This window comes from Nannospalax galili, unplaced genomic scaffold (assembly GCF_000622305.1).
Source record: "Nannospalax galili isolate Female #2095 unplaced genomic scaffold, S.galili_v1.0 scaffold995, whole genome shotgun sequence".
NCBI classification, from domain to species: domain Eukaryota; kingdom Metazoa; phylum Chordata; class Mammalia; order Rodentia; family Spalacidae; genus Nannospalax; species Nannospalax galili.
This window is the reverse complement of record NW_008337291.1, coordinates 624,351-639,595: the sequence shown is the minus strand read 5'-3', so window position 1 is coordinate 639,595 and position 15,245 is coordinate 624,351. Positions and strand designations below refer to the sequence as shown.

Here is a 15,245-nt window from a genome sequence, read left to right as displayed (position 1 = left end):
CCCTCCCCCCGACAAAACAAAAAAAAACCAGCGGAGAGTTGGCAACACACGCCCAAGCTCAACAGCGCAGTCGCGTGACCTCCGCTCTCTGCCCCACCCTTTCGATCCGTGCCCCTCCCCGGCCCAGCATGCACCGCGCTGACCTTTTTCTTCCGAGTGACTCCTACCTTCGGCGCCTTCCCAATGACAAGCCGCGCAGAGCATTATGGTCCTGCGGGCCAGAGCGAGGCTGGAGACCGGAAAGAGAAAGCAAAAGACAAGCACGAGAGGGCAAATCAACTTCCCGAGCATGCGCAAGGGCCGCGACGGGACCGGACGAGGCGTGGTTCAGGCTACGGCAAGCGCAGTGGGGCGGGGCCGCACGGCCTTGGCGCGGAGTGTGCGAGGCGGGTGAGGGGGCCGGGCTGAGGGCGCGGGCGGAGGAGGAAGTGTCATGGCGTCGGGCCGTGGAGCTTCTTCTCGCTGGTTCTTTACTCGAGAACAGTTGGAGAACACGCCAAGCCGCCGCTGCGGAGTGGAGGCGGATAAAGAGCTGTCGTACCGCCAGCAGGCGGCCAACCTCATCCAGGAAATGGGGCAGCGTCTCAATGTGTATCCTTTTCCTAGTCGCGGTCCTGTGGCCCTCACGTCCTGGTTGCGCTTGCCGGGTGGCCGGGCCTAGTGTCCCGCGAATATGGCGGCGCCGGCGCCTCTGCCCCTCCGAGCTTCGGGAGAGAGAAAGAGACGGTTTGGGATCGGGTGGTCTCCGGGAGCCCGGGAAGGAGGAGAGGAGCAGGCGAAGGCTGGCCGGGAGCCTGCGTTGTGTAACCCGTGCGTGGAAGCGCGTGGTGGGACGGGGAACAGTGTAGCTGGAGCAAGAGGGGAATGGGGTTGGTTGGGCGAACCCAAGGGGCGGCTTCTTCGATCTCCTCGGAAGTTGGAGAAGGGCATGAGACGTAGGAAAGTTCCAGATCTTTTACAGAAAATATCTTCCAAGGCCGCCTCGCCCCAGAGCGGTTGTCTTGCGCACTGGAGGTCTTTGGTGTTCTTTGGATGTGTGCGCGCGCCTTTCTACTTACTTGATTTCCACCTTACTAAGTTGTAGCCACCGGCAAATAATTTATGGGCGCATTTTTCACTCTCAGCAGTTATTGTTTACGTCTGGTATAAAGCCTGATCTCTTGCCTCCCGGAAGACTTTTATTTATTTCCAGTTCGGGGATTGGTTTTTGAGTGAGTGGAAAAGAACCATAGATCGGGGATTAGGAAATGTGATATTTTTCATAGGTTATTTCCTAAACATTACATTCCAGCTCTCAGCTTACAATAAACACTGCGATTGTTTATATGCACAGGTTTTACATGCATCATTCTTTCACCAAATTCAGCAGAAATGTGAGTACTGTATTGTCTTACTGCCGCAGAACTTAGAGAATGCAGAAAAGTTGGTCTTTGGTTTTACTGTTGGATTTAGCATTCTGAGTTTACAGTAAATGTGAAGGATGTGATAAACGATTTGCTTCAGATGCAGAGATGGTGTGTGTGGTGTGTTTAGATTTTATGAATTAAACTGTAAAGCACTGTGTTAGTTCCAGCCCCGTCTTCTAAGGTAAAAGATAAACATTTCTGTACCCAAAAAAAGGTTTATTCATTTAAACCTTACATTTATATTAGAGTAATTTATATTAATTTCCGAATACAGAATGGTTTGGGCAAATGGTTTCAGCAATACTTCTTAATTTGTTTCAAATATTTTGAATTGAGATTCATTTAGCTACATTCCCTTGAAGTGATACACTTTCAAAGTGCTGGCTGTTTAGAGGAATGCTGCATTGCTAACAATTGTATGTGGTGTCCCAAAATCACATTGAGCATTAGTTGTCGCAAAGTTTTGGCATCCAAATGCTAAATACAATGTTACTCTCATTACATCTCTTAAGATATAATGTTACTTTGGTTGCAGTACTTCTGCCAAGTAAGGTATTGATTTGGGTTTTTAATTTGTTTTAAGACAGGGTCTCCCTGTAGCCCCAGCTGGCTTAGAATTTTCAATGTAGACCAGGCTGGCCTCTGTCTCACAGAGATCTGCCTCCTCCTGCCTCCCAGGTTTAAAGGCATGTGCCACTATACCTGGCAAAGGTACTGATTTGAACACAACCTGTGCGTCTTTACAGATAGGTTGGCTGGTTGGTTGGTTAGAGGCAGTTACACTATGTAGTACAAGCTGACCTCAAACTTGAAATCCTCCTGCCTCAGCCTGCCTCAGTGCAAGAATTAATAGGCTGTGGCACCATACCTTACTTCCCTTGAAATTTTAATGTTATCAAAAGTCGTGTGTTTAATGTCTGTTCTTTTCAGAATAATGTATTGCAATTTTTTTTCAGCCCTTCCCTGCCCCCTGGGTACTATGGAAATGTTTAACCCTAGCTTAGTTCTCACTGTTCTTTGTTATTAGCTCTTTATTACAGTTGTTTGGGTAATGTTATTCTGAAAGATAACATGTAGAAAATGGACTATAAGAGAACCTTTGTTGTTTGTGGAGAGTTGCTGTTAGTTTTGAAGTGGACGGAGTTTCCCAGTTTAAATCCTGCTTTACATTCACTTGATCTGAAGTCTTAATTTGGTGTAGCAAATAGATTTCCTTGGGCAGTGCATATTTTTATATAGATATGGTCTCCGGCAGTCCCCCTTCTACTATTTTAAATCCAGGATTCTTGCTCTTTCCTCAAAAGTCCTTCATAGTGTTACAGAGAAGAGAAGACACTATTGGTGATAACATTTAGGCCTAAGCAACTCAAGTTTTTATTTAAATTATCTCTAAAGGCAATGAATGAGAGTACTAATGTAAACTTGTAAATTTGGATTTTCTTAAGTAGCCCTCTTAATGCAGGTAGAAACTACAAGTCACAATAATACTGGAAATTCTTTATGGCTATAGATGTCCTTGTGAATTAGGTTTGCTTTGCTACTTCCCATAAATCATCTCACCACAAGGCTTTTTTTTTCCTCTCCTTTTTTTTTGTTTTGTTTTGTTTTGCATGATAGGTATGCTTTAAACAAACATCTTTCTTAAGGGTAGAATCCACACTTCAAATTGTCATAAGCCCCAAGTCCTTTTTTTTTTTTTTTTAATGCGTATGAGTGTATTGTCTACATGCAAGTGCACCTATGTCATGCAGGGTCCATGGAGGTCAAAAGAGGGTGTCAGTCCCCTGAAATTGGAGTTACAGACAGTTGTTAGATGCCATGTAGGTGCTAGGAATTGAACCCAGGTCCTCTGCAAGAGCAGCCAGTGTTCTAAATCAGTGAGCCATCTCTCAAGTCCTTAGTCAATATTCTCATTCTCCTTAACCTCTTACATGTGTATGAAGGAAAACAAGCACTTTACACTGAGTATTGGCAGGATACTGAAACCTCATCTGTTTGGGGAAGCAGTGTTGCCTCCATTATGTCTGTCTGTCTGTCTTTCTTTCTTTCCTTCTTTCCTTCTTTCTTTCTTTCTTTCTTTTCTTAGCAGTATCAAAAGTGGTTTTTAATGCTGGGCATGATAGTACATGCCTTTAACCCCAGGACTCAGGAGGCAGAGATGGGGGATCTCTTTGAGTTTCAGGTCAGCCTGGTCTACACAGTGAGTTCCAGGCCAGCCAAGACTGTATATTGAGACTCCTGCCTCAAAAAAAAAGTCATTCGGGGCATGGTGGCACACACCTTTGATCCCTACCCTCGGGAGGCAGAAGCAGGCAGATCTCTGTGAGTTCAGGACCAGCCTGGTCTATGTAGTGAGTTCAGGTCAGCTGGAGCTACAGGGAGACTTTGTCTCAAAAAGACAAAAAAAAAAAAGGAAATGTCATTTTAGTATTTGTATCAATGGGTTTGTATCAGTTACATAGCCTCGATGGTTGCCTCCCTACGTCTTTAGAGATAGTTTCAATTGAATGTGAGTCATCTTTAAATTCATATTTTCCTACATTGTTAGGAAAATTTTTCTTAGAAGATTGTAATTGATGTTCAGCATTTCATTTTAGTGTCCCAGGATGACAGATATAACAATAAAGAGCCAGAGACGTAAATTGCCGTTTAAAAATGAAATCATTAACCTACTAGGCCTGGTGGTGTACATCTTTCATGCCAGGATTTGGAAGGCAGAGGCAGGAGGATCTCTTTATGAGTTCCAGGGCAGCCTAATCTACATAGAGAGTTCTAGGCCAGCCAGTGCTACATAGTGAGACCCTATCCCCACCCCTCCCCTCCAAAAAAAAGAAAGGGGGGAGCATCATTATCAGCCTCTGTCTCGACCCAGAAACTATCTCTTTTACCATTTAGTTATTAGTTTTCTTGTCAGTAGAATAGGTCCGCTGTTTTTGCTCATAGGTCTTATGAGTGAATCATCTAAATTTAGATGGTATATCCCCACATAGAGGCATTTAAAGTTTTTTGTTATTGAAAGCTACTAAGGCATGTGGTAAATGAAACAGTAAAAAAGGAGGTTAGGATAAACCCGTGCCTTACAGCATCTGCTGTTAACCATATTTGGGCACCCTTTCAGAAATATTTTTTCTTTTTGGTTATTTTGAGACAGGAACTCACTATGTAGACCAGGCTGACCTTGAACTCACAGAGATCTGCCTGCCTTTGCCTCCCAAGTTCTGGGACTAAAGGCGTGTACCACCATGCCCGGCTTAGAAATACTTTTTACTTGTGTAAGCCTATATGTTATATAGTGCTCCCAAGTGCTAGAATTACAGGTGGAGCCACCATAGTTTCACATTTCCCATAGTTCTTAGATCTCACATGCAGCATTAGTATGGGAACATATAACCTTGGTGAGGTTTCGGATGGCTACTTCTAGGATAGTTTTTGCAGTGCTAAGACCCTAACCTAGAGCCTCACACATACTAGACGAGTGCTCTACAAGGAGGCTGTCTCCCATGCCAATGAGTATTTATTTTAAGATGACATCATAGGGATAGTGTAGACTGAACCAGTCTGTCTCAGCCAGTGTCTGTTTTGAGCTCCAGGAGACATTTGACATTGCGGGGTCGGGGGGGTGATTACTGTATTGAATATGAAGAAAATTTTTAAACAGTTTATAAGCTCACAGGACAGCCTTTCACCACTGGGAGAGGCAGAATGCTGTATGGTCCAAAATGTCACTAGTCCTGAGGTTGAAGAACTCTATTGGCCTAAAAAAATTAGAGTGAAGGCAGAGAGAAGCTAGCTAAAGAGCTGGTATCTCTGCTGATTTTCAGATTCGATTCATTTCTTCTTGTAAGGAATTACCACATTTTCATTTCTCCAAGGACCTTAATAAAGAATAAAGATTAACATGTGATCTTTTTTTGTTTTTGTGGGGTTTGTTGTTGTTGTTGTTGTTGTTGGGTTTGTTTGTTTTTTTCTTTTTGTTTTGTTTCTGGTCTTTTTGAGACAGGGTCTCCCTGTAGCCCCAGCTGTCCTGGAACTTACTATGTAGACCAGGCTGGCCTTGAACTTACAGAGATCCGCCTGCCTCTGCCGAGTGCTGAGATTAAAGGCATGTGCCACCACACCTGGCCCCTCTGTTTGTTTTTTTTAATTTGTTTTTATTAAATTTTGTTGTATTTCATACAGAATATCTCAAGCAATCTGAATCATCTTTATAGCCCCATCCCCATAGTCCCCCCCACCCCCACCCCACTGGAACCCATATACCCTGTCCTGGGTGTTAAGGCCCACTGTGTCAAGTCAATATCCCCAGACATTCCCCAGTGCAAGTCCATCCACTTATGGTTTAGTCTGAGCCCTCTCATCTGTCTATCCAAACACCTATCATTTTTTTTAAGGGAGCATGGGGTGGGGGTTTATTTACAGAGGAGTAGGTGCCCCCCATTTACAGCTGCACTGGAAAGTCCACACTCAAATATAGATCTTGTAACTTCTGGACAGCCACAGAAAATGGTGAGAGAAGTGCCTCCTGGCATTCTCAACTTACATATCCTTAACCCCTCCCCCACATGCAGCTGTGGTCAACTGATTGGGTAGAAGGGATAACTGACTTCCCCTCAACTCCTTGATGAGCATGGGAAGGAGGAGTGACTGACTATAGCTTGCTGGCATAGTGCTCAGAGTAGACTTCCAATTTATCACTCCACCCCTTCCTCCGACTCTACATTCTTTCTGCCAACCTCTTCCACAAAAGTCCCTGAGCTTTGGAAGGGGTGGTAGGTGAGAGGTCATCTTCCTCTTGTGACAAGGCACTGAACTTTCAGGTCTCTGCATTGTCAGTTTTCCATGGCCTGTTGGCTCATTTCAGTGGGATTCCATCTACTATAAAAACACAGCAAGAAGCAAGAACATCTAAATAGTGGCTGCTATAGTAACAATCTGTGGGGTGATCTGTTTTTAAATTAAAGGCTCTAGGGACAGTTTGGCAGTTCTAAAATATTAAGTTTCTGTGAACTAATGTGTTACTTAGCTTATTTGAGCTTGCTATAAATTTCTCACATCTTGCTTTTTTACTTTGTCTTTTAATTTTGTTTATAGTATATTTGTTTTTTAAAAAATCAGTGTTTAGGGACTGGAGAGCTGGCTCAGCGGTGAAGAACAGTGGTTGTTCTTGCAAAAGACCCAGGTTCAAATCCAAGCACCCACATGGCAGCTAACAGTTGTCTGTAACTCCAATTCCAGGGCATCAAACAGCCTCTTCTGTCCTCTGCAGGCATTGTGTGACCTTACCTACATGCAGGCAATACACACATACCCATAAAATAAAAATAATAACTAAAATATTTTTTTAAATCAGTGTTTAATTTTGCTTTCATTACCTTATGCTTAGGTTTATTTAGTGATTTCAGGAAAGAGGAATTTTTCTTTTTCAATCCTTAGATTTCTTGTAGTTCCTAAGCACTTATCCTTAGATTTCTTGTAGTTCCTAAGCATTTATTTGAAGTTGGTAAAAGGTTAAATTCGTTGTCTGAAGTCATACAACATCAGTGACAGAAACAAAAATCTAAAACTTCATAGCCCTGACCATTATCCCTGTACCTGGCCAAGGTACCTGTTATTTCAGACGGTCTTCATAGCCCTGAAATGTCTCATCGAAAGTACTGTATAGAAAGGTCTTGTGCGCAAAGTGTGATTCATCAACTACCCACATCAAAATTACTAGCTAGCTTGTTAAGAATTATGCTTCACTGGGCTGCGTCCTGACTTACATAATCAGGATTTGTGGGAAGGCTTGGCATTCTTCCACCTTAACAAGCCTCCCCTGTGGTGCCTGTGGTTGCCAAAGTTCGAGACCATTGATTTAAATTTTGCTTTTCAAATGTGCTTCTTAGGCTGTTGTTACACTGTATCATATTTGACAGAGTCAGATGAGGGTGTTTTTAATTCTTTTAATATTTTTTTATTTTATCTGTATGCTTGTATTGCCTGCATGTAGGTTAGTGCATCCATGTCATGCAATGCCCAAGGAGGACAGAAGAGGCTGTTGGATTCCCTGGGACTGGAGTCACAGAGAGTTGTTAGCTGCCATGTGGGTGCTGGGATTCGAACTGGGTGTCTGCAAGAACAACCAGTGTTCTTAACCGCTGAGCCATCTCTCCAGCCCCAGGTGTTTTTAATTCTTTACCTTCTAAAGTGAGTGTCTTTTGAAATCTAAAAGCTTTCTCTGTGTGACAAGCACTTAAAAGTGTTTGTCTTACTTATTTCTCAGGTAAAGTTTTCTCCTAAAGAAATGGACTCATTTAATGAATGACTTGTCCACATTCATCTTTAACTAGCTCTAAGCAGCCAAACAAGTATTTAAAATCTAGTAATTTTACTATAGCATTTATTTATTTATATGTATGATGTACTCTCAGAGGGTATCATCTTTAGTAGTAGGGCAGCTTAGTTTACAGCAGCCAGAGCTTGTGGGGGCTGTTCATTGGCATTGCAGGCTAGGAGGCAAAAGAGCTTGAGTCGGGGTTTCTAAGTTACATCACAGTAATGCTTCAAAAAAAGAATAGCCTGACTCTTAGTATCCATTTTAAGGTCAAGAGCAGACCCAAACTGCTGAGTGCCTGTTCCTTCAGATTTCTCTGCTCTTGAGCAAAGACTGCTCATTCTTTATTGAAACTCTCCAGCATGAAATGGGGAGGTAGAATTCAGAGCCACCCTTATTTTACCAGAGAAGTGTTTTGATCTTTGATCCCTGTACTTAGAATACCACACACACAACTACAAACACATGATTTTCGATTTCTCATTGTTTGAATGAGAAAAGCAGCTGCTACAGTGCTTTGATCTGTAAAGCATGGGTATATACTTTCATAGGCTGTCTTCGGTAGAGAGCAGGAAAGGCCTTGAGGGATTAAGATCATATGCCCAAATCACAAGAGGAGCATGTGGCTCAGTGAGCTTGTTTACATTATAAGCAAGCTGAAGATCAGAAAAGTCTCTCCCACAGGCAAGAACCTGGAGCTCTCTATAATCTTTTAAGTCCTACACCAATAACCTTCCACCTGCCTGCTAAAGGTTCTGTAGCCTCCTGAAGCACCACCAGCAACTAGCAAACAAGGATTTTAACAACAGGAGCATAAAAGCATTTCAGAGTCAAGCCATAACAGGAAGTATGTAACAGTTTGAATTTTGGGGTAAAATGTAAATAAATTGACCAGTTCAATGACTTTGTCAGTGTCTTTTGTGCCTTTACATTGCAGCTGTTGCCTGAGTCATCTCCAGAACTTTCCTTTATTCCTCCACACTTAAAGATTGTACTACTAAATAGCTTCCCAGCCTACTGCAACCCCCATTTTCTTTTCTTTACAATTTGTTGTGCTTTTTGGTTTTTTGGTGATTGTATTATTAAAGGGTTTTGTGTGGGGTTTTTTTTTTTTTTTTTTTTTGTATGTTTCAATACTAAGTTTTCATCACCACACCTGGCCTATTTGCTCTTAAAAATGGAACTATACAAGGCTCCAGACATGTCTCAGTAGTTAAGAGAACTGGCTGCTTTTGCAGAGGACCTGGGTTCAGTTCCTGCCATCCACATAGCAGTTAACAGCTGTTTGTAATTCCCCTTCCAGGGGATCTAATGTCCTCTTCTGACCTGTGGGCATTGCATGAAATGGGTACATTTAACATACATGCAGGCATTACACTCACACACATAAAATAATAAAAAAAAATTTTTAATCACACTTTTTAAAATATTTATTATTTTTATTTTATGTGTATGAGTGTCTTGCCTGCATGTGTGTAAGTGCACCTGTGTCATGCAGTGCCCACGGAGGTCAGAAGAAGGCATTGGATTCCCCCAGAACTGGAGTTACGGATGGGAATTGAACCCAGGTCCTCTGCAAGAGCAGTCAGTGCTCTTAACCACTGAGCTATCTCTCCAGTCCCTCATACATCCTTTTCTGAGTTACTTTGTTTAGTATAATGCTATTCAGTTCATGTCTTAGCATGTGTCAGAAGTTCATTTTTAAGCCAGAATAATAATCTATTTTACATTTTTCCATTCATCCATCACTGTGCACTTGAGCTGTTTCTACCTTTTATCTATTGCAGATAATGTTGCTGTGAACATAGTTAGTGAGCAATTATTCAAGACCTTGCTGTTTGTGGGTTTGGGTGTTTTGTTGCTGGTGTTGGTGCTTTTTTGTTGTTTTTATTTTTCTTTTTTGGTTTTTTTTTTTTTGAGATAGGGTTTCCCTGTAGGCCCATTTGGCCTCAGACTCACTATGTAGACTTGGCTGGTCTGAGCTCGCAGAGATCCACCTGTCTCCCACCCAAGTGCTGTACCACCACACCCAGCTGATTTTTTTTTTTAAGTAATTCTTTTCAATGTAACTTTGTTGAGGCACAGCGTTTCTAGTTTTATAAGTGGCTTTACATGAACAAAATACTCCTGTTACTCATTTTTTTGAGGATTAGCTTTCCTGACCTTTATAATCATAATTGCTGCAGAGTGGCCCTTCTAATTTCACAGCTCTTTTTCTTTTATTTTCTTGTAGTCATTGTGTCAGCTTTACCCCTCCTTATTTTCTTGTCTTTGCCTTGTCTCTCCAGCCAATTGTTCTTTGTTCCCAGAGGTTTTTCTTCAGCATAGAACCCCATAAGGGAGCCTAGGGAGATCAGTTTCAAACCCTCCTAGGTCTTATCCTCAACCTTTGAAACTTGCTGTTGGCCTTTGTGTTTACTTGCAAAACTCTTGTTCTCAGATTGGCCTGTCATGATTTCCAGTGTATTATCTGTCAGCTCTTCTGAGGTTTTTCTGCAATGAGACCAGTTGTACCTCATTCCTCTTTGGCTTCTTGCTACCCAGATGCTAGGCATTGTGGCTACAGAAGCAACTTGTTCTGTCCTCCTCTTGTACTTGAGATTTCCTAGGCACGTGTCCTGTGCTTTGGTTACAAGTACTTGTAAGGCTTTCATTTTGCTAGCTTGTCTTTCTGCAGGATTTGGTATGGCTTTTGCCACTATCTTCCAACAAGTGTGTCATGAAAGGCTCCTACTAAGCCCCTTTGATACCTTCATTTCCACTCAACACTGCAATAGGCTATCATTTGAATTTACTTAAAAGGTGTAAATCCTAGGAATATGAAATTTTTGCCTTGCTAGTTCAGCTTATCCTCAGCCTACCTCTCTAGTGGTAGGATTGCAGGCATGCACCACCGTGTCTAGTTGTTTAACAAATCACTTGAAGTTTGTTCTGTTAAACAGGAATAATCTATCTGGAAAATTGTTTATTAATGTGCATTATAAAGCATATGACATGCTTCAATGATTTCCTCAAAATGGTTCCAAAAACCATGCTAAAATATATCCCATAAATTATTAAGTGTCTTTAAAATAAGATGCTCATTATCTAACTATAGGCATGTTGACTGATGGCATGCAGTGACCGAATCACAGATCTTTAGTCTTTTTTAAATTTTATGTGTATGAGTTTATCGCCTGCATGTGTGTAAATGCACCCTCATCTTGCATTGCCCACAGAGATCAGAGGAGGGTGTCAGATCCCCTAGAACTGGAGTTACAGATGGTTGTTAACCACCATGTGGGTGCTGGGAATCGAACCCAGGTCCTCTACAAGAGCAGTCAGTGCTCTTAACAACTGAGCCATCTCTCCAGCCCGAGATCTTTAGTTTTAATAACATGTTTCTATGGTGGCTTAGGCCATGTGTCCGAGAATTAAGAAATTATTCTAAGGGGATGCTAAAGATTGAACTGAGGACCTTATGAATGCCAGGAAACTGTTCTAATACTGAGAAGCACCCACCCCCAGTGAAGAAATAATTCTTACAGTTTTATGCTGCGATAGCAGAGTGCTTATGACTGGGTAATTTATAATGTACAGAAATTATTGGCTCACGGGTCTGGAGGCTCGGTAGCCCAAAATCAAAACTCTAGCTCCTAGCAAGGGACTTCTTGCTAGATGAAAATCTATTCAAACCATTTTATATTGTATTGAATATATAACATGTTCTAGGGGATAATTATTTTTATTTTATGTGTAAGATATGTGGAGGCCAGAAGGGGGCATCCTATCTCTTGGAATTGGAGTTAAGGATAGTTGTTAGCTGCCATGTGTGCTGGGAATTGAACTTGAGTCTTCAAAGCCATCTCTCCAACCCCTAGTATCAACATTTGAAATATGAAGTTATTATGCTGAGACTATACACTAATAAAAAAGAAAAGCTAGTGGCTTGTGGTTAGTAATAGCATACTATCTATTTACATGACAGTTGGACTAGTGTTGTACAGATTGAGTTCATAGCATTGTGACAAGCAAAGATGGGATTCATTTTCTTCCTAAACACATAAGGCATAAATAGTTCCTTCCCTTAGGGACATAAATTCTAGCAGGAGAGAATAAAATTACTTAGAGGATTGCTTTGAACTTCTCTAGTGTGGATATGACTAGTGGCATGTTGTCAACTTGAGCTGTTTTGGGGGTTTTGGTTTTGGCATAGGGGGTTATACTGGTAAATGTTGATTGTGTCTTCCCAGATTGGAGCTGGGGAGATGGGGAGGCATGATAGGCTAACTAGAAGTGTCAAATTAGCCTGTGAAATGTATTTAGTACACTGAGAAACTGGCCTATGATGGATGGATGGATGGATGGATGGATGGATGGATGGATGGATGGATGGATGGATGGATGGATGGATGGGTGGGTGGCTGGCTTGAGATAGGGTCTCACTGTGTAGCCCTGGCTGACCTGGAACCCACAGATGCACCTACTTCTGCTTCCTGAGTGATGGAATTAAAGGTGTACACCACCACACACAGACATGATTTTGTGACAGATTTTAATTTCAGGACTGAAGTATTGTGAAATAATTTCCTGTTAAGCACAGCTTTTGTTTTGGTAGACTTGTATTTTACCTTGTTGAAATAATATCTAAATTTAGAGAGTGTCACTGTCACATTTTGAAGCCCCTAATGTGGCAGAAATACAGACTTCTAATACTTTTTATTATTGATTTTTGGTTATTGAGATAAATACATCAGAATCAATTTTACTTATTTTTTTAATATTTTATTATTTTTATTTTATGTGTATGTGTGTATTGCTTGCATGTACCGTGTCATACAATGCCCTCGGAGGACAGAAGAGGCCATCGGATCCCCTGGAACTGGAGTTACAGACAGCTGTTAGCTGCATGGATAAAAATACATGGAAATAAAAAAAAAATCTGAAGATAATGAAAACTGGTAGAGATTTGTACTTAGGGGAAAAATAGCTAAGAGGGCAAGGAGAGGAACTTCTGAGGATTTGGAGATAGTCTTTAAATGTTATAAGAACTCAGAGGCTGCCAGGTTTTTCTGAAGCCCCTATCCCAAGGTGGGCAAGTAGTTATTTTGTGTTGCCCTAGCCATTTAAATGAAATCTTAAGGGACTGGAGAGATGACTCAACAGTTAAGAGCACTGGCTGCTCTTGAAGAAGACCCAGGTTTGGTTCCCAGCACCCACATGGTAGCTCACAACCTGCTGTAACTCCATTCCAGGGGCTCTGACAGCCTCTTCTGGCCTCCACCAGCACTGTGTGCCCACCATGCACATGCAAGCAAAGCACTCATAGGCATGAAATAAATAAGAAATCTAATGGTCTGGGTTTTTTTAAATTTTTGACTTTTATATTTTTTATTGAGCTTTTGTAATTTCATACAACAGTTCTTAATCTATTTGAACCACTTCCCCCATCCCCCCACTGGACCTTAATGTATTCCCCCATACATGTTAAGTCCTATTCATTCAGGCATTTGTACCCAAATGTCCCTCAGTGTAAATGTGTCCACTGGAGTCTAGTCAGCCCATCTAGTGATAGCTTGTAAGTCGTACTCTCCCTCACCCAGCAGCAGTCAGTCTCCAATAGGTCTCAGTCTAGTGCTGGCCCACCACCTATTTCTCTCCTCCCCTTTGGGCCCTTGTTTAATCGAGTTGACATGGGTTTTGTGTTTAGTGCCACAAGTTCACATATGCAAGCTTACAGTGACCTGAAAACCTCTGCTTCCCTGTGTTCATGAACCAGCCCAGGCTCTTAACAATCTTTCCACCCCCTCTTCTGCAATGGTCCCTGAACCATGAGTGGATGAGGTTCCATATAGGAGTCCTACACTCTACAGTGTCTTATTCTTTAAAACATGGCCAGTTGTGACCTTCTCTGTGCATTGCACTTTGTTGTTTAAAAGAAGCTTTACTGGTGAGAGTTGAGGGATGCATTAGTTTTCTCTCTACCCCTTGTTCTGCTGTGTTCTATGAGCCTTAATTGTAGAGGTTCAACTGTAGATGTATCACTAGTACTGGGCATCACTTAGACATATGTTCTCTATGTCTGACCAGATGTGCAATTCTGCAGTAGCCTCCATCTGTTGCAAAAAGAAGCTGCTTTGATGAGTGGTGTACAGTATGCTTCAGTGTAAATACAAGGATTGATATTTAGCATACAGTGAGAAGTTTCATTTGTCTTGAGATATGAAAGAGATAGGGTTTTCTCTAGGATCTATGTACTCCTGCCATGTGTATTTGGCTGAGTTTACAGTGCCACCCATGAGTTCCCTCCCATTGAGTGGGCTTTTAAGTCCTATTACATAGCTGTTGATTGCCCCCCAGATAATAGTGCCACTACTGTACCAATAGAGGTAGTTTTCTATGTTTGTCATTATGGTTATTAGGATTTAGGGCTGGGTTGTGAGACAGGGTCTCCCTGTTACCACAGCTGGCCTGGAACTCACTGTGTAGACCAGATTGGCCTGGAGCTCACAGATTTGCTTGCCTCTGCCTTCCAAGTACTGGGATTAAAGGCACCACCACGCCCAACTTTGGACCATTGGTTATTTTTCTCCCTTGGCAGTTTGCATATTGTCATCTAGCATTATGGTAGCCAAACTTGAGTTAGAAGGCTTCCAGGTCAGTTCCTGCTCCGTTGTTGCAAGTCCTGTATCTGAAGTATGACCTGTCTTTAACAATACCATCTTATCTACTGGTTCTGGGTGATAACCAAGAGGTTTGGCAATAGCCTGTGTTATTTTAGGAGTCTCCTGGACCATCTTCACCAATCACCCACAGGGAGGTCTCTTCTGTCTGGCACTATGTTCCTTGCCAAGCAGTCCCAGGTATACATATGCATTAATGTTCAGACACTGTATGTGCATTTCTCATGGAGTTTAAAGGACAAATTTCCCTCTAGGTTTCGTTTTGGTTTTTTTTTTTTTTTTTCTTCCCATCTGGCCTCCCTCTCCTGACTTCCCTCCCTCCCTCCCCCACGTCATGGCCCCTTGCATGTCCCTCCCTTCTCTGCTCCCTGTCAATAATCCCATTTTCCCCACCTCCCCCCTAGTGACATCTGCTCCCTACTATCCCCCGTTCAGGTTCTTTTCTTTTCCTTTACTTCCATATATCCTTTCCTTTTTCCTGGCTCTTGGTGTTACATCAGAATTTATAAACTCACGTGTAGGAGACCGTACATTGCTTGCTTTTCTGTGATTGTGTTACATCACTTAGAATAACACTCTCTATTTCATACATTACCTGCAGATTTCTTTTTTCTTTTTTTGGACTTCTATTTATTTTTTAACTTTTAAAAAAAATTATTGAGAATTTTATACATGTATATAAGGTGTTTTGATCAAATCCTTGCCCACTCCCTCCCCTCCAACTCCTCCCATATCTCCCCATCACTTTTTCCTGACAACTTTGTGTACTCTTTTCTTTTTTTATGGGGCTTTTTGCTACTCTTAGATAAGAACTCCCAAGTACTTTTGACATTTTTGGCCTTTGGAACAGTATGTTACTAAGAG

General features: G+C 41.9%; 1 protein-coding gene across 3 annotated transcripts in view; it reads left to right on the top strand.

The window, feature by feature from the left end:
* The first annotated feature begins 226 nt into the window (after positions 1-226).
* Positions 227-15,245, top strand: part of Ccnt2 (cyclin T2) — a 39,975-nt gene continuing 24,956 nt past the window's right edge. Inside the window, exons 1-2 of one of the 3 annotated variants that reach the window (XR_607234.2) lie at positions 227-591; positions 1,292-1,373. Coding sequence is in view for 2 of the 3 variants with exons in the window: in XM_008832453.2 (XP_008830675.1) it covers positions 434-591; positions 1,292-1,373 (240 nt within the window). In the remaining variant the exon portion in view is untranslated. The remainder of the gene's footprint in view (positions 592-1,291; positions 1,374-15,245) is intronic. The other 2 variants (XM_008832453.2, XM_008832455.2) reach the window with 2 other exon arrangements.